The sequence below is a fragment of the Vespa crabro genome, chromosome 5 (assembly GCF_910589235.1).
Source record: "Vespa crabro chromosome 5, iyVesCrab1.2, whole genome shotgun sequence".
Lineage (NCBI taxonomy): Eukaryota > Metazoa > Arthropoda > Insecta > Hymenoptera > Vespidae > Vespa > Vespa crabro.
The window spans coordinates 3,800,263-3,822,762 of NC_060959.1; the positions used below are offsets into that span (position 1 = coordinate 3,800,263).

A 22,500-nucleotide genomic window follows, 5' to 3' on the forward strand; every position below is an offset into this window, starting at 1 on the left:
TGATAATTCTTTTTTACGCGTTCTATCTCAGCGAGGTAGGCAGATTAAAAATCCAAACTATTCACACGGTGGTCTCGATATTGGTAATGGCGTATTGTCAACAAATACTATCTTTCCCGTAATTCTCCAAATACATTTCCTGCGGTGTCGGAAGATTGTAACGTCCGCTTAATCTGCTCCCAGTCAAACCGTTATTATGGTGGGTGTGATTGACGTGATGATTTACATTGAGCGCAGCATTTTTCTTCTTCTTTCGCGTTTTGTGACGATATAGGCAATACTTAAGACAACCGGTCGCCAATAGAAGGATAAGGAATATACCGAGGGCACCGGCACCAACGGCGACGTAAAGCAATGTTACACTGAAACGATACGAACAGTTGGCTTCCTCCTCGTCGAAACCGGATGGACAGTTACGTACACCGTCACACCAAAGGACCTGGTTAATGCACGCTTGAATTTCCGGGCACCTTTAAATATATAAAATACAATATTTTGTATTTACTATTGAAGAGATTCATATAACGATTTTTACAGATAATAAATATAATATGTTTCATTAATCATACCTATAAGGACATTCCTCCATAGGTGACATGGTAAAACCAACGTTGGACGATCGTTTCGAGATAGCCATCCAAGTAACGGCATAAAAGCCCGGTTCTCTTTGAAGGAATTCAACAACGAAGCTTCTCGAATGTTGTTGCATCGCAACGGTAGCATTAACTGCACTGTAATTCCAACCACCAGAGAAAAAGTCGACGGTTCGGCTGGTATCAACGCCACCCTCTGGACATATAACACTACGTTCTTTGGTATTTGCCGCTGAATATACGATTATTCGATTGAGAGTCGTACATTCTTCAACGTTGTCAAGATTAATGCTATAACCAGCGGTTCGTAAATATAGAAAGTTCATACGTGGATCTTCGGGCTCTATCAACCAGGGTTCGTTCACGCATTGGGTTGCCGTTAGGTCTTCTGTGTTCGTTAGAATTTCCTCGACCGCGGCGACACCAGGTATTACACGTGGTAACGGACTTCTAAGCGATATTTCACCGCTGGTACCACGCAATCGACGCTCTTCCAGTTTCGTCGAGCAACCCTGTTCACTATTTTCCGTATTCATTGGAACGAAACGATATTGCCCTTCGAAGAAGTAATCCCTGTAGTCTTGCGTTACGTTCATCAATGTCACCGTAAATCTAATTTCAATAATGTTAGACGTTAGACTCCTCAAGACGATCCTTTCGCTGACGTTCGAGCATAAACAATCGCGTACCTGTAAACGTAACAAAAAATTAAATTTTCCTAAGTGACATTAATTTAGTCGTTATTATTTTTTGAGATTCAAAAATTTCGTATTATTTTCAATAAGCATTCATTATATCAAATTAGGTAATCCGTTTCAATCTATATCTTCATTGTAATCATTGAAACCTTTGTTTGCTTTTTAACCCTAGTTGTGCACACCTCAAAATAATTTCAATTTGTGCAGTTTAGGTGCGCTACACCTCAGATAATTTGAGCAGTTGTCATTTATATGAAATGAATAATTTTGACTCCAAAAAAAATACTGTATATTTTTTGGAGCCTCGGAAATAATAATCAGTAGGTTAGAAAATGCATTTCCAATTTTATCCGTATAAAAAAGAAAATCATGAATCATGCAATGAACAAATCGTTTTAATTGAGCTCAAAGTTTTTCATGGGTGTTCTACACCCTACAGGGAGTAAAATACCACAAATAGGATTAATCTTGAAAGAAAGTAATATACGTATATATATAAATATGATCTTAAAGGTAAACACAAAAGCTTATATTTCATGAATCATCAGAGACTTACCAATTCAACCTCTTGCCAAGGATACTCAGCAATGACGAGTTCAGCTATACCAAACTTTCTTGGCTCGCCAATACGTCTATCGCAAGTCCATCGATTGACGAGTGGATCGATGTAAGAGGTACAGATCTTATCACCGAAGGAAGCTCTGTCAATGGATAACTCTATTCTATGTTCGGGCTCGGACTCGAATCTGTAAATACAGCTGAGATTTTGCATGCCACCTCGGCCATAGAGAAACACGCTCTTAGGGGATGTGAACTTTCCAAAGTTCGAGACAATCGATAACGAAGACGAAGACGAAGACGATGAAGATGATGATGAGGATGACGATGATGTGGAAGACGAGGATGTCGGTGACGCCATTGAAAAAACGTGATTACAGGATGTTGCCTCATGAACGAATTCATAACGTAGGACGAAGCTTATCGGATAAAGTGCACTTCCTTGACGAAGAATGTGTTCCAAGGTTAGATCTCTACCGGTTGAAACGTAACTCTCGGTCAGACTGCAAGGACGCGTGTGACGACTGCTATTACGTAAAAGACTGTGATCGCATAGTCGTGGAATGTCATCCTTACAAAATTGGCCCATCAGTGTGATGTTCTGAAATAAGAATACTTTATCATCTAACCATAGTCCATAGACGAAGAGACAATTTAGATATTGTAAGCTTTCAGTTGAACTGGAACGTGATTGGAACAAGTTCAATTTTCTTTTCGCATAACGTCTTATCTGATTATACGAGAAAAATCGAAAATATCTGATATTCACGTATATCTCGATACACGTAAAGAAGGAGGAAGAGGAGGAGGAGAAGGAGGAGGAGGAGTAAGAGATAGAGGTGGTAATATTGGAAGGTCTTTTTCATCGGCCTCTAAATCAAGAAAATAGTAATAAATTATGTTAATGTCGCTAGAATCTTTCATGTAAATCTCTTTTTCTTATTTTTTCCCTAGAACCAAAGTAAAAAATTTAACTTGTCAAAAGATACGGTCGAAATAAATCGATGATATTGTAAAATTTAACTTTGAAAAAATTGGATTGTAATATGAGAATAGTATTAAATAATTCATTCAAATAGTATTAAATATATTCATAAAAAATATTTAATATATAAATTATAAATTATAAATGCGATAGAAAAATATGAAAAAAAAAGAAAAATATTAAAATGAACTGTCTTCTATACGAATAATATAATTAATTTACGTATTAGTTTGATCAGAACAATGATTTGTAAATTTTAGGAAGAGAAGTCACAAACGTAACACAAATGGGAAATGAAATTCCGTGAATTCAATATTAGCAGACATTCGCTATATTTGTATTTAATTTAATTTAAAAATCTATATTTGAATTAAGCTATCGTAGCCATTTCAATTAAAGATAATTAAAGATGTTCGATTAAAAAAAAAAATAAATCAAAACAATGTTCACAATCACGAAAAAATATTTTATGATGAAACTCAATCGTTGTTATATTGTTAGTCCAGTATAAACTTTTAGACGTTAGATGGTGTCAAATATGATATAGCAATTCCCATATTACCATCATCTTCTCTTATTGCAATTCTAAATCAGAGAAAAGTGATCCTTAGAAATTACATTGAAAAATATTATCACGTTTGGTCGGAACAATCAACTTTTTAGAAATGTCATACCTTACGATTTGTAACAAGCTTATTCGAAGCATGATCGCCATCCCATATCAGCAACTTAGCGTTACAATCGGCACCTGTGTGAAGATTCGCGGCAAGTTCAGCACTGGCTGCGTAATACTTCACGAACGAAAGCCAAACTATCTCGTTTAGTTTCCCTTGAAAGTGATAACGGCAAGTAGTGTTCGGCGGTAGAGAATGTTTCGGATTCTCCAGTATTCCCAACGAGCTTTCGTCGCTCGATATATAAAAGTCGCAGTTGTCGTTCTCTTTCACGAAGCTCCGGGATTTCTCGTCGACGAATAGCACCTAAGAGATTTCGATGAATTCGTATGAGCGACATTGGATAAAATCGAAGTTTAAACTCTTACGATAGGTATATGCATATAAAGTGTTTCTTAAAATCACCATTGGGATTTGTTTATCGAAAATATATTCTGATCTTATTTCAATCTTTTTATTGAATATAAATTACGTAAATTTATTTCAATTGTCATGTGTGTGTGTGTGGGTGTGTGTGTGTGTGTGCGCGTGCGCGTGTATGTGTGTGTGTGTGTATGGAAGGTTCGTGATACGTTGAAAAAATAGAACGAGTTAATTAACGAAGGTTTACATTTTATAGAAATTTTTTTTTTAATGCTATTGATCAAATTAAACACGTTCGCGGATAAAGCGAAAAATTCAATTTAGTTCGAGTTTTTATCCCATCGGTCGGATTTGTTCGATTTCGATGAATCTCTAAGTCTCGTTGAAATGTGAAAAAAGGAAAAAAGAAGAGAAAAGAAAAAAAAAGAGAAAAAGAAAAAGAAAGAAAGAAAGAAAACCAACGAATCGAAAAATCCTCGAATAATCTCACCTGAACTTCAAGCTCGAATCCTGGAAGGAACGACAAAGGAACAGGGTGAAACGGATTATCGTATGGCGAGGTGTGAAATTCCAAAAGCATTGTGTTGTGACTACTGACAATATCCGGCACTGCGTCACCGCCACACAATCTCACGAGGACCCTGTCGGAGGTGGAACCACCGTCGTACACAGTTAAGTAATCTTGTACTACGTTGCACTGATCCCAAACTCTGCAAAGAGATAAAAGAAAAAATAAACAAGAAATAGAGAAAAAAAGAAAGAAAAAAATAGAAACGAATATTACAATAACGAAATAAACAAGTTTCTCGCGTGTCCTTGGTTTGAATCGGGGAAAAAATTCAACAACAAAAAAAAATATTGTGCACGTGCTATCTTATAAAAACTGGATTTATTTATTTATTTATTTTATCTTTTTCAATTTTTTTTTTCTCTTTTTTTTGATTTTATTTTTTTTTTTGTATATCCCTATATCTTTTTATTTGTATTATTATTTTTTTTTTTTGGAATTGAACGACAACGAATATGAGAGAAACGTAGATAATGGTGATGTCTGCCATTTTTTACGATATATTCTCCGTTTGTTAGTAAATAAAACCCGTTGATAGGATAAACGACGACGATTTTTCACGATTTTACTCACGGACCTTTCGGTTCATCACTACCAACATCGCCATCCCTTTTCCCATTTCTACTCACCCTGAACAACCCCGATTACGCATTTATAGGAACGTCGGAAGATTTATTATTGACCGCGGCGTAGATGATACGTGCGGAAAATTTAATTCGATTTTAAACTCTCCCGTTCGTACATATACAATGCCTACCTAGAATACATGCATATATATATATATATATATATATATATATATATATATCTTATATACGTATATTTCAAGTGGGACGAAAAGTCCCGCCAATTTCGAATTATATTGGTACGTCGCATAAATTATGCAAAACGTTCTATCTAGTAATTGAAATTTTGCGTTTCCATTGACTATACGAGTTTTAATTTTATAAACGACAATCATCGTTTATTATCTTTGATATCTATAATATTGTTGTCATTATAATCGTATCATTGTGACGTGCGACGTATTACGTTTCGAGATTCTTCTCTATCCTTCTGTATTTATTAATCTTCGATTTTTATCTTTTCTTTTTATTTTTTTGAAGTAATAAAAACTAAAAAAAGAAGAAAAAAGAAAAGAAAAAAGAAATAAAAGATCATACTAATGTATATATTATTTAAATTTACCAAGTTTACGTGGTTGGCTAGCATTAGAAAAATCTCATTGCTCGAAAGGTTTAACACTAGACCCACTGACCTATTTACACATCAGTTCTTGAAAAAAAAAATTTTATTTTTTTTCTCTTTTTTATGATTTCTCGTAATACAAACCTGGTGTTTGTTATGTTAGTATATACTAGTAGTACATGGTTAGTACTTAACACCAGTACTATCAACCTACTTTTACCAACGATCGACGATATGACTGGATATTTGAGAACAAAAAATAGTTCACTTCGTTATTATTCCTATTTTATTTTATATTATAATATATAATAAGTCGATGAGAAGAATTTTTTTTGCCAATTATCTTTTCTTTGTAATTTTTTTATAATTATTGGGTAAGATGTATTACAGAGAAATAAACAAACGGACTGAAATATGCGGAGAAAGAGAGAAAGATAAAGAGATAGACAAAGACAAAGACAGAGAGAAAGAGAGAGAGAGAAATAAATGAACGTACCTAAGTATACGTTGACTCCTGTCGTATTTGACGATCTGATCCTTGATGTGTATCTTATGGCTGTTCCGTTGACTGACAGCAAGAAGTGCTCTGTGCCCAGGAGGTGCACGATTCTGTTCTACGCGATAGTAACAGGTGACGTTCCTGGGATAAACGCCAGGATAGTTTGGTGACTGAAGCCGGCAGGCACGAGTGTCGCATTTGGTTAATACACGATCACAGTAGGTACCATTTACTAGTTCACCCCGCCAAGTGGCCATACTTGTGTTTCCGTACCTCAGATGTGCTTCGCTCCGTCTGAGAAACTTGTACGACAGTTGGAAGTCGAAGTTGTAACCGATCCCCTAAAATTCAAGATTATTACCCTAAATCTCTAGCTATTATTATCCTATGTCTAACTCTATCGCTCTCTCTCTCTCTCTCTCTCTCTATTTCTCTCTTTCTCTCTCTGTCTCTTTGGACCGACCGATATCTATCGTTTGCTTCCTTATTCGCTCGTTTCACTTTCCTAAGATTATCGAGACGGATTAATTGGAATAATTTGATCAACGACGAGAACGATCCTCGAAGTTACTTCCATCGTGATGAGTAATATCCTGTTTCAAGTGGAAACGCGTTTCATCTTCAATTACATTACCGAATGCATAAACTTTGAATGATTAATAATAATCTTGTTTGTTGACTTTTTATATGGATTGTTCATGAAAACCACGTCATAATCATAATGTTAAAACTTATTCATATAATTAATTCGATCTCTCAATGAAATGATTTCATATAAATATGTGTGTGCATGTGAGAGAGAGAGAGAGAGAGAGAGAGAGAGAGAGACAGAGAGAGAGAGAGAGAAAGAGTGAAAAGATAAAAAGGAAATTCAATTATTGATATATATATATATATATATATATATATATATATATTTATATATATTTAATTCATTTTTCAGAATGAGATTAAATTTTTTTTTCACGATATCGATAAAATTTCTTTTGTCCTCGACGTATTCGGTATTCATTAAACTAACAAATTATTAAACATGACATTATTAAATTCTATATATAGCATATATATATATATATATATATATATACGTATACATATATGTATATAAATAGATATATAACAAAATAAATTGTCAAGATCGATGAGAATGTGTCGTATCTGGATTGGATTTGATCAAAAGAAAGTCTCGTTTACCTCCTCGGGCAAGCGTTGCAAGTAAAGAGTGAGATTGATGGAGGATGTTTCGCTGTAGTAAACGGTGTAACCCCAAGCACTGCCACACCATTGTCCACCTGTCGCTGGACGACCCTCTTCGCGAATACTCATGAAACCATCCGGGCATCCTTCTGACGTGAAAGATAGAAATCGACCGACCGTAAATGTGTCGAACGTTAACTGTAATAGGAAGTATTATTCGTCGTTCTTTATTTCAATCGGTCATATATATTTCTTTGGAAATATTATTATTATTATTATAATTAGCATCATCATCATTATCATCATCATAATTATTATTATTGTTATTATTATTATTATTATGCTTATAATAATAATAATTATTATTATAATTATTATTATTAATATTGTTATTAGCATTATTATTATGATTATTATTTCCTTTTTGCTTTTAACTTGATAAAAAATTGATTTCATTGGATACAAAGGGCATCGATTAATACAGATCACAGCGCAGAATCAAAATACTTTTATTGTTTTAAAATAATAATAATAATAATAATAATAATTATTATTATTATTATATTATTATATTATATATAATTAATAATAATTATTATTATTATTATCATTATCTATTATCATGGTTACGTTCCGAAGTGTTTCTCATTTTTTACTTTTTTTTAATTTAGTCGAAAAGGAAAAAAGACAAAACTGTGCTCCCATCACGCAAGATATTTCATCGTTAACATCGAACGTGCTTTACTGTATGTTTGTTAATGTGTGCCTATGCGTGTGCGTGTGTTTACGCACGGGAGAAAATCCATTTTAATCTCTACGATAAAAAATGGACGTCTATTTGGTAAAGTACTTTACATCCAGGGAAAGCTCCGTGCGGAGGGGGAAGGATTAAAAAAAAAAAAGAAACAAATAATACGCGCGATTTGTTCGAAGAGTACGTAAATTAAGGAGAAAACGAATCAGAGGAACAAAAAGAAAAAGGAAAAAAAGAGAAAAACAAAAAAAACCTGAAATACAATCGGTAAATTACACGAAGTGAAACAAACAAATCTACGAAGTGCACTGATGATAAAACACTCTTAAACGAGACATTTCCGATTGGCTACATTTTACCGTTCACCCTGTAGATTAAAATAGGCCACCTTTTGTATATATATATATATATATATATATATATATATATATATATATATACATATATATATGTATATATATACATATATAGGTAGATATATATATACATATGTATACTTACACAAAAGTATATTCATATAATATACGTACGTGAATATTCGAGGTGAGCGAATATTTTAGTTGGCACGCGAATCCTTTTAATTTGCCTAGCGGATATAGAAAAGAGAATAAGAGAAAAAGAGAAAGAGAGATAGAGATAGAGATAGAGATAGAGGTAGAGATAGATAGAGAGAAAGAGAGAGAGAGAGAGAGAGACAGAAAGAAAGAGAGAGGGAGAAAGAGAGAGAGAGAGAGAGAGAGAGAGAGAGAAATGAAAAGAGATGAGAGATGAAAATTGTGAGAAAACGGAACAATAAATTTTCTGGGTTTTAACGGGAGTAGCCAGGAACCTTGGGCGACGCCCGTGTCTGACCCGTGACAGTATCTTTTCACTTGATACCCCATAGTCAACGTTATTTTAATTTTCTCCGACAATGTATACATGCATATATATACATATACATGTATATATGTATGTATATTCATTTTTTATAAAAGTAATTTTCTTTTTTTTTTTGGTAGAATTTACACTCATTTATATTAGTTTAACGCGTGATATTATAATTATTGTAAAAATGAAATCTCTTCGATCATTTTATAAAAGTCATCGTGTTATCTAAATAAGATGATATCTTTGACTTCGTCTAAATTTAATTGGTGGTTATATATATATATATATATATATATATATATATATACATATACATATATATGTGTATGTGTATCCTATACATCTTCCCTGTTGTTCAGACCTGAACTAGATCACCAAGATCGGAGCCGGCGGCAGTGAAGTTGAGGTGACACAAGAATGGCAGTCGATCCTTCCTCGGCCGACGGACTTCCATTCTGTATGTCCGACCGACGTCACCGTATAGCGTTCGGTTGCATGCTGTAACAATTTTATTTCGTAGACAAGATCATACCGTTATGAACTGTTAAAATCGATATGCGAAATCTTTTATGAAATTATAATAAAAAAGAATAAAAGAAAAACGAATAGATTAAAAAAATTAAAATACTTAATGAATTTTTCAAAGATTCAACGAAAGAAAATTCTTTCAAGAATCTGTTATTTGAGAAAAATTTTATTGATTCCCAAAGTTTTCGTTGAATTATATTTACATTTCTTTAATGTTTCATAGAAATTAAATTAAATAAGCGTATTAGGAAATTTTATGAAAATAGATTTTTTTAAATTTATTGAAATCACAATGAAAGATATTAAAAATTAAATATAAATATTACATATTATTCTATTAAAATGTCCCATACTGGGTTCTTGGGTGTAAACAAAGAGTAATAAAAAATTATTGTTCGTTAGAAATATTGGAGAGAATTGCTAGGCACGATTCTCCCATTTGTTCTAAATAATAGAACAAAAAAAAAGAAAAATAAAACCATGTCACAATGAGACGTTATTGCTTCGTCTCTCTGTTTTGAAATATTAAAAACGAACCGCGCAGCGTTCGGTCGCATGCTAGAACAATTTTATTTCGTAAACAAGATCATTCCGTTATGAACTATTAAATTAAAAATACGAGATATTTCTTGGAATTTGTGCGAAAGTAGCAGAGTAAAAAAACAGACATGTGATGTATTTTTTAAATATTAAAAAAAAGAGAAGTCGATGTGCGATAAAAATCATTTTTTGAGATATCCCGATTTCCAAAGTTTTTGTCGGATCATATTTACATTTCTTTCATGTATCGTGGAAATTAAATTATACAAACGTGTTAGAAAATCTTATGGGAATATATGTTCTAAAATTTGTTGAAACCACGACGAAAGATATTAATAATTAAATATAAATATTGAATATAATTTAATATTAAATAGTAAAACGTCACTTATTGGCTTTTTGCGTGTAGCCAAAGAATTATGAAAAAAATCATTAGGCATGCTCGTCCCATCTGTTCGAAAGAAAAAAAGAAAAAAAAAAAGAAAACAAAAGAAAAAAAACAAACAAAAAAAAGAAAACAGAAAAGAGGAGAAAAAAAATATATGTACGTGTCACGATGAGACGTTATTGCTTCGTCTCGATTTTGAAATGTTAAAAACAAACGGCCCGGTCACGCTGAAACTAATAACGACGGCGAATTCCGTTATGACGGGAGAACGATACGTACGTAGCTTTCATAAAAATTTCACTCGCGATTCGTCCATTCGACCGTACCGATAGAATTTTAACTGCATCTATGACCGGTCGAAATCCAATCGGACGAATGATATCACCTAGCCGCTCGAATTTTCGCTGACCGTTGCTGCGACGTAATTAGATCAGTTCTTATCGAGAAAGAGAGAGAGAGAGAGAGAGGGAGAGAGAGAGAGAGAGGGCCGGCGGAAAGAAAAAAAAACGAACTAACGACAACTACGAGCTTTGACATTTATGTAATTGTACTATGCACATGTCGACATTTTTATTTTCATTTTCTTTTTCTTCTTTTTTCGTTTTCTTTTTTTCTTCTTTTTTGCTTTTTTTTTTTATTATGTTTTATTTACATACACATATAACAGAATTCACGAGATAACGTCGAAGAAGGGAACATTATAATAAAGTGGACGTTTCATTGCAATTTGAAAACTACAGAGAAAGAGAGAAAAAAAAAGAATATTTTCCTTTTATAAAAGAGAATTCAGGTGAGGGGGGAAGAAGGACAAAAAATTGTTTCTTTCCCTAAAAAACAAAAAAAAACAGAAACAAAAAGATACGTAGAATGAAATATTACGTTCTCTTTTCTTTGATGGGAAATAAAAATGAAAAACAAAAAAAAAAAAGAAAAGAAAAGAAAAAAAAGCAACAAGACGAATCTCGTTTTTATTATAAAAGCAACAATTAAAAGAGAAAAAGAAAGAAGATTGAAGGAATAAAAAAAGTATAAGAAAAAAAGGATATAAAAAAGAAAAAAGAAAAAAGGGAATTTTCGTTCGTTTAACAAGACGAGATTTGAGATCATAAAGATGATCGTTAGGTTACTCACGCGTGCAGTATCTTGGCTCGTCCGACTTGTCGCCGCAGTCATTTTCGCCGTCGCAATATTTGTCCTGTGCGACACACTGGCCAGTACCACAAAGATACTCGGACGGTCTGCAAACGATCGTCTCGGCGATTTCGGTCGGCGAGCCGCTCGTTTCCGGGCTGCTAGAGGATACCTCGGACGACGTCGTTCCAGGATTGCCGGAGTTGTCCGAGGATATGCTCGAGCGATAACTAGCGGAGCCAACCTCGATCGAGGCCGCGATCGCGGCTGCGATCAGCAGCAACCGCCGGCACATCAACATGCCCCCTCACCCTGTTTCAAGGATACGAGACAATGGTATTATGACAATAGTACATGTGAGATCAACTTGTATAAAGAAAAGGAAAAGAAAAAAAAATGTATATTTTTAACGCATAAATAATAATATGTTATAGCTATTAGAAAACAAGATTAACATATGTGATACTAGAAATGCATCGTTGAATTATTTGAAAATAAAAAGTAATGCAATATAAATAAATAAATAAATTTAATTCGTGGAGGAATATTTTTTTCCTTTCTTTCAAATTTGATATAAATGGATGTAGAATAAAAACGATTCGTGTAAAAAAAGAAAAGAAAATAAAAGAATCAACATTTTTAACGCATGGATTATATTATGTTATTGTTGTGGAAAAGAAAGATTAACCTATGCGACACTAGAAATGCATCGTTGAGTTATTTTAAAATAAAAATAAAAGGAATATAAATAAATAAATCTGATTTGCGGAGGAGTAATTTATTTCTTTCTTTCTTTAAAATTTGGTGTAAATGGACTTAGAATAAGATTGATTCGTGTAAAAAAGAAAGACAAGAAAAAAAGATGAACATTTTTATCGCATGGATTATATGCTGTTGCCATTAAAAAAAGATTAATATATGTAACACTAAAAATGCATTGAATGTAAAATACACAAAAAAGATTAAGATATTTATGTGACACTAGAAATGCATCATTGAATTATTTGAAAAAAAGAAAAGAAACAAATTTGATTCGTAGAGAAATAAATTTTGAAAAAGTTTTCGTTAATTATCACCATTCATGTTCTTTCTTTAGCATTCGTTGCAAATGGATGTTGAATAAATAAAAATATGTATAAATTGGAATATTAAAAAGATATTTTATAAACAAAATAATACTTGGTGAGTCTACTTACAGTTTAATAAAAATTAATAAGGTGCCATTAAACTTGTATGTGTTTGACCGACCATCATCTTTTAGTTTTTTTTCTTTTCTTTTCTTTTTCTTTTATATATATATATATATATATATATATATATATATATATATATATATATAAGTGTAAATATATACAAAAATATAAGGGTGGTGAAATTCTGAGAGAAAATTTCAGTGATACCGTTCGCTCGACAGGGAACGTGTAAGTACGTCCTCTTTCATGCTTCTCACCCCGTATGTTATTATTCCGAGGAGGAGAGAAGCTCCAGCTCACCCTCTTACGCTTTGCGTTCAATCATTCATGACGCGGACTTGGCTCTGTGAATCGCTAAAGCGAAGGGAAGAAAAACAAAAAGGAGTGGAAACGCTAGTAAAAAACAAAAAAAAAGAAATGAAAGAAAGAAAGAAAGAAAGGAAGAAAGAACGAATGGGCATATAATAGTGTGCATAATATGTGCATAATATATATATATATATATATATTTATATATATATGGCGTAACAAAACTATATGGGATAATTTCAGGAATGGATTTCTCATATGTAGAGAAGAAGAAAAAAAAGAAAATATATATGTATATATCTTTTATCAAGATGAATTCAAAAATAGTTAATTTTTGAGTTATAAAACTTCCAAATATGATCTCGGTACATCCGGAAAATCATAAACGAGATGCATTGACGCGAATACATTCATTTGAGTAGATTGTCTCACTAATACAGTAGAATATAATGTGTAACATATACTCAATACGTAAAACTCCAACAACATCTAACAAGGTTCAAAGAAACGATCTGAATACGTAATAAGCCAGGAATTTTGGATCGTGTTTGAAACTCAATGAGACGGGTACGAGTTTTCAGAGTTGTATTCAAGGAATAGGTGGACATTTTGAATATTTTCTCTAAGGAAATGTTGAAACAGGAAATATTATAATGATTCTCAATAAATCATAATTGTAAGATCATACTTGAAAATCTTATAACCCTAATATAAATTAATCATATTTATGGATACATATTGATAGAACGTAGTTTTCTTTTCTTTTCTTTTTTTTTTCTTCTTCTTCTTCTTCTTCTTCTCTAAACATGTGAAATCCATTAATAAAGTTTCACTATGTAGTTTTATTATATCTTGCACATTTTAATAATAGAGTTAATCGAACGCGAAAGATAATGATTATTAATTTGTAACGAATGCAAGTAGAAAAAATCCCGTTAAAATTCCTCTGTATTATTTAATTTCGTTACAATGCATTTCGATGGAATCATAACGAAAATTATATATATGTGTATATATATATATATTTATATTTATATGTCTGCATATGTGTGTATATGTGCGCGTATATATTTCATGGTTATTTTAAATTTATTATACATGATTGAAGAGAGCCTGACTTTATAATAACGAGGAGAATGTAAATAATACAAATTCAATTTACCGATAACGACGTTTTTGTTTCGTTTCATTTCGTTTCGTTTCAAACGAACAAAACAAACTTATTCTTTCTTTTCATTTTTCATTATAACATACGCATATATAAATAATAAAGTGGTGGTTGATCGAGATTGTAACGTTGTAACGTTGAATAAGAGAACATCCTTTGTATATGTTTACTACCTGGTTTTATATAAATGAAACGTATATAATATATAGAGACGTAAACACACGTAACAGGGTCTGGCTTATGTAAGGAACACTAATATCAGCATGTACATATCTATATATGTATATATATAGGTACAAACACATACATATGTATATATATATATATATATATATATATATATATATATACTATATATGTATAATAGTATACATCTCCCTGGACGAATACTGGTAAGAGGAAGCCTGATAAAACGCAACAAGATTTAAGCAAGAAGGTGCTCTAGCGCGGCACGGGCGACGTTAAAGGCCCTGTTTATTAAGTTGGAGGAAGTGAATCTGGGCCAAACCCGCGAGAACGTGTAGCGGAAAGTAGAATATGGTAATTTGGACAGGGGCAACTGCCTTGCTTCGCGAGTAAATACTGGAGAGTCAGTATGAATGTCACTTAAATTACGCGCTCTGGGAAACTCACATTCTCATGGGGCCGATCGAGCGTTGGAGTTATGACTCTTCGTCGTTAAGTCGTTAGGATCTAAGCTAAAGATGTTCCTTTAAAGAAAATAAACTGTACGAAAGGGAAGAAAATACTATAGTAGATAGTAAAGTTTAATAAACACTTAAGTAACAAAACGAAATATGCATAAAGTAATAAGGTACATCTTCTCGGTATTTTTCTTTTCTTTACTTATAAAAATATTCTTACGGGCGTAGGGAAAAAGAAATTTTAAGAAAAGATAAAAAGGTTGATCTTCAATTATTTTATATATATTATGTAAACATATTAAATTATACATTTCGTTGATAATTATGATCATTAACGAAATGTATAATTCGTTAATGATCATAGGCGTTACTTACGTACGTATACTTGTAAATAGAAACTTTTTCATGATCCTTATGATAGGCAAAACGTTCGATAATGAATATAGTAATGAATGATATAATAATAATATCATTCAAATAATGTATTAATAATGATATATATATATATTTATATATCATAAGTTAAATTTCAAAAATACATTTTATAAAATTATTGTCCGAGTACGGAGTGATATTGAATTTTTCGGTCGCGATATATATCTATCATAAAATCGAATAAATCGAATAATTAAATATTTAAGAAAATTAAACACGATTGGGTGCATACGTGTGCGTATGCGTATCCGTGTGTGCGTGCGTGATTAATCAATAATCTTTTATCCTTCCTGTAAATAAAAAAAAGGGGAAAAAGAAAACAGAAAAAAGAAAAAAAAATCATTTAGTTGGCAAACGAGTGTAACGAAGAATAATTTGAATATGTTGTGACGATTTTCATTGCCATCGAATGCCCAACGAGAATTCATTTTCATTGCAACGATATACAGGCCATTGCAAAATCGTTAATAGTTGAAAATTGTACACGATCGCAGAAAAAAAAAAAATAAACGATGGAAAAGCGACGCCGCTTGCACGGATTATAAACTTATATATATATATATATATATATGGACACACATTTATATATAGGTGTATATATATATATATATATATATATATATATATATGGACACACATTTATATATAGATGTATATATATAGACATATATGATATATAATATATAATATAAATATATGTACATATACATACGTACATTTTTATTTTTCGTTCATCGTGCATAAAGTTTAATTAATGCGCCGGTTCGTAGCACCAGTATTTCCTACGCGTTATATGTACATATATGAAAATGTTTATAAGCCGCGACCGGATTTTCTGTCATATTCAGATAAAACTTTGCGGCCCATTGTAGGGACGGCTCAGTCGGACGTTGCACGAATTTAAAACTTTGCGGTGGATATTCGTTTTCTATTTCTTTTTCTCATTTGCCCTCTCTTTTTCTCTCTTTCTCTCTCTCTCTCTCTCTCTCTCTCTCTCTCCCTCTTTTCCTTTTTCTCTTTCCTTTTTTTTTGTGACTCTAATTCTCACACCATCTGGTATTCGCTAGTTTTCCTCTCTTTCTATCTATCTATTTCTCTCTCTCTCTCTCTCTCTCTCTCTCTTTTTATCTCTCTCAATCTCTCTTTCCTTCTATCTCTCTCACGTTAATAGTGCTTTACCAGAGCTTCTCCCTTTTTAACTCATCGAGCTTTAAATTATCTGCGTTGCGGTTTTATGGCGTAAAAAGAGAGATAGAGATAAAAAGAGAAAGAAAGCGCACGCGCGCGTGAGAGAGAGAGAGAGAGAGAGAGAGAGAGGAAAAGAGGGAAAAAGAGAACAAATAAAAAAAGAAATAAAAATAAAGAACGTACGATTTGGAGATACAGAACAGTTTTCATCATACTTTTCCTTCCGCATCTTTTTTCTTTTCTTTTTTCTTTTTTTTGAAAAAAGAAAGAAAAAAGAGAGAGAGATAAAAAAGAAAACAAATAAAAAAAACGAAGAAGAGAAGATAAAAAGAAAAGAAACGACGAACGAGAGATAGAAAGGATCGAAAAGGTTTAGTTCTACGACATTCAAAATGTTTCCTTTCTTCCCTTAGAAACGTAATTTGATGAAAGGTCGTATATATTGTTAGTTAAGCGACCTTTGCTTCCTTTCCGTTTGCTATAAGAAACAGCTTCTCATTCGTACTCGCACGGGGACGTCGTAGTATACAATAAGCCAATCACGCGTTCGTACTTGGACTTTTCGAGATCCCCCATTCCTGTTTCGTTTTCTTTTTTGTTCGGCTTTCGTCAAAAATCAAGGCGTTCTCCTAGGAGACCATACGAATCAGTCCCATGGAAAAGGGCCAAAGAAAGGTAAAGGAAAAAAGAAGAGAAAGTGGGAGGGTAGAGGAGGAGAAAGGAGGAGGAAAAAGAAGGAGAAGAAAGGACTAGAAGGAGGAGGAGGAAAGAGGAGATGAAATAAGAGGGAGGGGAAAGCATAGAGCAAATTCGCTTTACCGTCGATACAATCGTGAGTTCCGTAATCAAACTCATTGTCGTCATGGTCGAAACCAGTTATTCGAGTTACACATACTACTTATGTATATATACGTATACAGTTGGAAACACATATATACGATGAACACATATAAGAACAGGTCTATTATATACATGGTGATAGTGGTAAAACAACGTTACAAAGTGATTTCATTTAAACCATTTGGAGATACCGATACAAAGTTTTTGTTACTTTAAATACTATCGGAATGAAAAACAAAGCGAAACAAAACATAATAAAACGGTACGATACGATACGAAACGAAATGGAACGGAACGGAATAGAAAGAAACAAAACGAAAAAAAATAAAGAAAGAAAAATATTAGATTCGCTAAGGTCTTATAATTAATAGAGAGAAAAATATTTCAAATGAACTCGTCCTCGACCGAATTCAATTGTAACAATGGACGAAGATTAATATCCAATTTAAATAATATATATATATATATATATATATATATATATATATATATATAAAATGAAAAAAAAAAATTAAAAACAAGAGCACCGCCAATTATAATTTCTCTTGACGTTGATTGTGAACAAAAATGGAAGGAAGAATTTGCTCGGAGAATGTTAATTTTGTAAAATCACATAATTCTTTCATCCCAGTACATTTAGCAATACGTAAAGAAAATAAACATGTACAGTAAAAAGACGAGGAGGAATATACAAGGCACCTTGTAACCACCTACGAAATCGGTTTTGACCGTGACGCGAGAGGAATAAAAGAAAGGGTAGGCGGCCCGTGCGAGAAGCTTTGAAAAAGTACTCTTTCTGGCGATCCAACGCAAAGAAGGGAAAAGAAAAAGAAAGAGAGAGAAAGAGAGAGAGAGAGAGAGAGCAAGAGAGGGAGAATAAGGTCTAGAGAACGAAGAGAAGAGAAGAGTCAGGTTAAATTGCCCGAATCGGCCTGGAAATTGGGTCGGTGCACAAGAAAATCGACTGCAGATTGAGAGGATGCGAGGTTCGATCGACTGGAGTTTCCATCGATGCGAAATTGGGACGTAATCGGGTCGAAAAGGAGAAAGAAGAAGAAGAAAAAAAAGAAGAAGAAGTAAAAAAAGAAGAGGTAGAAGAAAAAGAAAAAGAGCAAAAGAGTGGTGACTCTGTTAGGACGACGACTAAAAAACGATGAGCACTTGCTGGGTAAGAGAGAGAGAGAAAGAGAGAGAGAGAGAGAGAGAGAGAGAGAGAGAGAAACGAGACTTATTTACAAAATACAATGAGAGAGAGAGAGAGAGAGAGAAGGAGAGAGAGAGAGGAAAAAAGATAGAAAATTGTCACGAAAGATTCATGAGTGAGATCGTTAGAGTAATGATACAGTATAGCATTTTCTCGGATAGTCTCGACTGTTACTAAGGTTACAGAAAACGATAAAGAAAAAAAAAGGAAAAAGAAAAGAAAGAAAGAAAGGAGAATGAAAAAGAAAGGAAATAAGAATAAAAATAAAAATGAACGAACGCAGTCAAATAGAAGAGAAACATTTTCCCTGGAACAAATCGACTTATACATTGAATCGTTACATTGAATCCTTAAACTTTTTGCCGATTTCAATAAACGAGGAACAAAAACGACGATTCCACGAACGCCTGATCGAAATGCGTAATTTATAAGAACCGCCGTTTGAAATTAGGCGAGTTCTAGAGGCCGAGCTAAGTTCCAATCGTTATTTGACTGGCAGTCTTAAACGACTTTGCGGCTTTTGGCTCGAGTACAGCCTCTCCTTGTCCTCGAAGAAGAGAATCCACTTACTTACCTTCTATCTATTTCTCTCTCTTTCTCTCTTTTTCTCTTTCTTTCTTTCTCTTTCTCTTTCTCTTTCCTTCTCTTTCTCTTTTTCTCTTTCTCTTTCTCTATTTTTCCTGGGACTCTTCCCACACGAAAAAGACGGTCTTCCGCGTTACTCTCTTTTGGTATTTGTTGATATACCGCCTTGGCGCCTGCTCACTTTAACGATTTATCATGCTGAAGGAATCGTCCAAATTGTTACGTCCTTATATCTTTCTTTTTTTCGTTTGTTCTTTTGATATATATATATATATATATATATATATATATATATATATATATATGTATGTATATATATCAAATTATTTTCTTATTATTTCAGTTCAATTTAAATATTATTGTTTTACTTTAACTTAAGCCTTATTGTCTTATCTGGACTTGTCGTAATTAAAAAAAAAAAAGAGAAAGAGAGAAAGAGAAAAAAAATAAGAAAATAATAAAAACAAAATCTACGAACATGTTTCTGTTATTAATAACAATGTTAATCAATTTAATTTCTAATTGATTTATTGCCACAATTTTATCGTATCGTTCGTACCGCGATAAAGATCGTCTGGAATAAGTTGTATAAAAAAAAAGAAAAGAAGAAGAAACAGAAAAAGAAGAAAAAAAAAGAGGAAGAAAAGAAAAAAACTAAGAAAGATCATAAATTGGTTAAACGAAACGACAATCGTATTCCCATCGACGTTTTTAAAGTCCCCTTGCGAATAACAAAAGAGAATTCCGTTCGTCAGGGAAGATCTTGTCTTGTACGGGGTCGAAAAAAGTTTTATCGAAAGATTTTTGGCAAAGCCAATTTTCCTCCGCCTTCTCTCCTTCTCTTCTTCTCTTCTTTACTTCTTCTCTTTGCGTCTATCTTCATTGTGCCCGACTATTTTCTCCACTTTCTACTTTTTCCTGGCATTATTCCCTTCCTGGATTCGTCTAACCTTTTCGCGGGACGCATCGGTAGGGCGAACGGTTTGGGTATTCTGTGTTACTTCGTGCACATCACGGAACTGGCAGGAAGAGAGAAAAAGAGAAGAGAAGAGAAGAAAAGAGAAAAGAAGAGAAGAAAAGAGAAAAGAGATAGATAGATAGATAGATATATATGGAAAGAGGGAGAGAGAGAGAGAGAGAGAGAGAGAGAGAGATAAAGAGAAAGAGAGAGAGAGAGAGAGAGAAATAGATAGATAGATAGACGAAAAAGAGAAGACCCTTCTATGGAAGCCTTGGTGGATTCCAGACGCATTGCCACACTGAATGCCGAATATTCTGGCCGGTGAGATTGAATGGACTTCTGCTCGCGGGCTACCGTCAACCAGAAAGAGAAAAAGAGAGAGAGAGTGAGTGAGTGAGTGAGAAAGAGAGAGAGAGAGAGAGAGAGAGAGAGAGAGAGAGAGAGAGAGATAGAACGATAGTACTATTCGGGTCTCCGAGCTGGAAAGGGAAAAGGGTCTGTCAATGGGAGACCGAGCAGCGTGACGAGAAACGATTTTCGACGAGGCCACCACACTGTTCGCATCCACCAATGGCAGATCTCATTCGATTCGTGAGATTCACTAAGACAAAGTGAAACGGTAGCAGGCCGAAATCTAGAGGGATACGATGGATATGTATGACGATGTCGATGCACGGGAAACTACTAGATAGACAGATAGATGGATGGATAGAAAGAGAGAGAGAGAGAGAGAAGGGGGGAGGGGAGGGGGGAGCGAGTGAGAGAAATGTTATTTTCAGAATAGAAATTCGAATCGCGCGGGAATCGAAATTTCAACGACGACATGTCGGTGAGTTTTTACGTTTCCATCGTTCGACATGGTGTGCTTATCGATCGTGTTTCCTTTCATTATTCGATTTCTTTCTCCTTCTCTCTCTCTCTTTTATCAATCAAACATAGTTAATGAAACTTAAAAATTTCCACGGGAGAAAAATTTATCAAGTGTGTGTAAAAAAAAAACACAAAGAAAAAAGAAGTCGAAAAAGATGAAAATTTTCTTGGTAGATTGTTTTCCTTTATATATAGATATAGCGAAGATCGATCGGCCATTGTTTCGATTCGATCTGAACGTTGTTTTGAGGAAAACGAATGGAGACGTAAGACGAAAGGAAATGGATAGATGGAAATAGATTGATAGATAGAGCAAAAGAGAGAAAGATAAATAGAAAGAGAGAGAAAGAGAAGGAGAGAGAAAGAGTGGCAAACAAGAGGGACCACCAAGTTGGTCAGCTTTAGCTGACATCGTACGGATCTTATCTGCGTCTCTTGTAATCTTCTTTCTATCGGAAAGACATGGTCGTACTTACATGCATCATACATCAACGTGTAGAGGAGGGAAAGACGTTATGTTGGTATGTGGATTCCAAGCGATCCAACCTTCTTGCTCGAGGAGTCAGCTAGAATATACATATACCTACCTACCTACCTACATGATGTGTGATTCTATGTATGTGTGCAACGGACCTCACTGAGAGACTTCGATCTATGCTTTTGCCAGGCATCCTCGTTGCTTACGTCGTCGTCGTCGTCGTCGTCGTCGTCGCCGTCGTCGTCGTCGTCGTCATCCACGTTTACGTGCCAGGAACAGAATCCCTTTCTCTCTCTATCTCTCTCTCTCTTTTTCTTTCTCTTTCTTTCTTTCTCTTTCTTCTCTTTTTATTACTCTGCTTCTTCCTTCTTCTTTCCAACGTGTTTTACTCAGCCTCCAGCCCAAGTTTCTGCCGCTTTCTTTTTCTATATTTCTCTCTCTCTCTCTCTCTCTCTCTCTATCTTTCTCTTTATTTCTCTTTCTCACACATTTCCTTCCCTACTAGTTCCCCATCGTTCTCTTTTCCTCATTTCCTACTCGGCAAGCCATTCCCAACCTAACGCGTCTTTCTCCTACTTCAGGGAGTTCCATTCCGTTCGTAGAGATGGAACTTCGGAGCGTAGCTCGCGAGCGAAGAATAGAAGGCGATTGTTAGACATCCCCCGATTAATCTACGACTTCTTTTCCTTTCCTATACTCTACTGGCATTGCACACTATGAGTAAGACGAGCTTTTTCTTTCTTTCTTTCTATCTTTCTTTCTTTCTTTTTTTTTCTTTCCTTTCTTTACCAGTGATTACGACCTAACCTCGGTGGTACTCACCATTATAGAGTGTATCTCCTGTTGAGTCGTGATAATGTAATATGATATTTAGGATTATCGAATTTAATATGATAATGTAATATGTTCTTTAGGATTATTGAATTTATTTATATCGTATTATTGTCATATCTATGTAAAAATTCGTTAAGACAATATATAAATGAATATTTTTACTCCTTTTGCAAATTATTCTTACAAATATTTATAAATGTACGATAATGATGTGTATATTGTTTCTGCGTATCTATATAAATGATAATACGTTTTAT

At 33.7% G+C, this 22,500-nt stretch overlaps 1 protein-coding gene across 2 annotated transcripts in view; it reads right to left on the bottom strand.

Annotated features, from left to right (window-relative positions):
• The window catches only part of LOC124424023, an 83,326-nt gene that overhangs the window by 1,051 nt on the left and 59,775 nt on the right, over nt 1–22,500 (bottom strand). For both annotated transcript variants that reach the window (XM_046962478.1, XM_046962479.1), the window contains exons 3-11: nt 11,535–11,846; nt 9,309–9,445; nt 7,321–7,521; nt 6,124–6,467; nt 4,362–4,581; nt 3,509–3,814; nt 1,848–2,450; nt 570–1,282; nt 1–470 (exon numbers count right to left, since the gene is read on the bottom strand). The exon at nt 1–470 is cut by the window's left edge and continues 1,051 nt beyond it. In XM_046962478.1, coding sequence (XP_046818434.1) covers nt 98–470; nt 570–1,282; nt 1,848–2,450; nt 3,509–3,814; nt 4,362–4,581; nt 6,124–6,467; nt 7,321–7,521; nt 9,309–9,445; nt 11,535–11,835 — 3,198 coding nt within the window. In that variant the 5' untranslated portion in view covers nt 11,836–11,846 and the 3' untranslated portion in view covers nt 1–97. The remainder of the gene's footprint in view (nt 471–569; nt 1,283–1,847; nt 2,451–3,508; nt 3,815–4,361; nt 4,582–6,123; nt 6,468–7,320; nt 7,522–9,308; nt 9,446–11,534; nt 11,847–22,500) is intronic.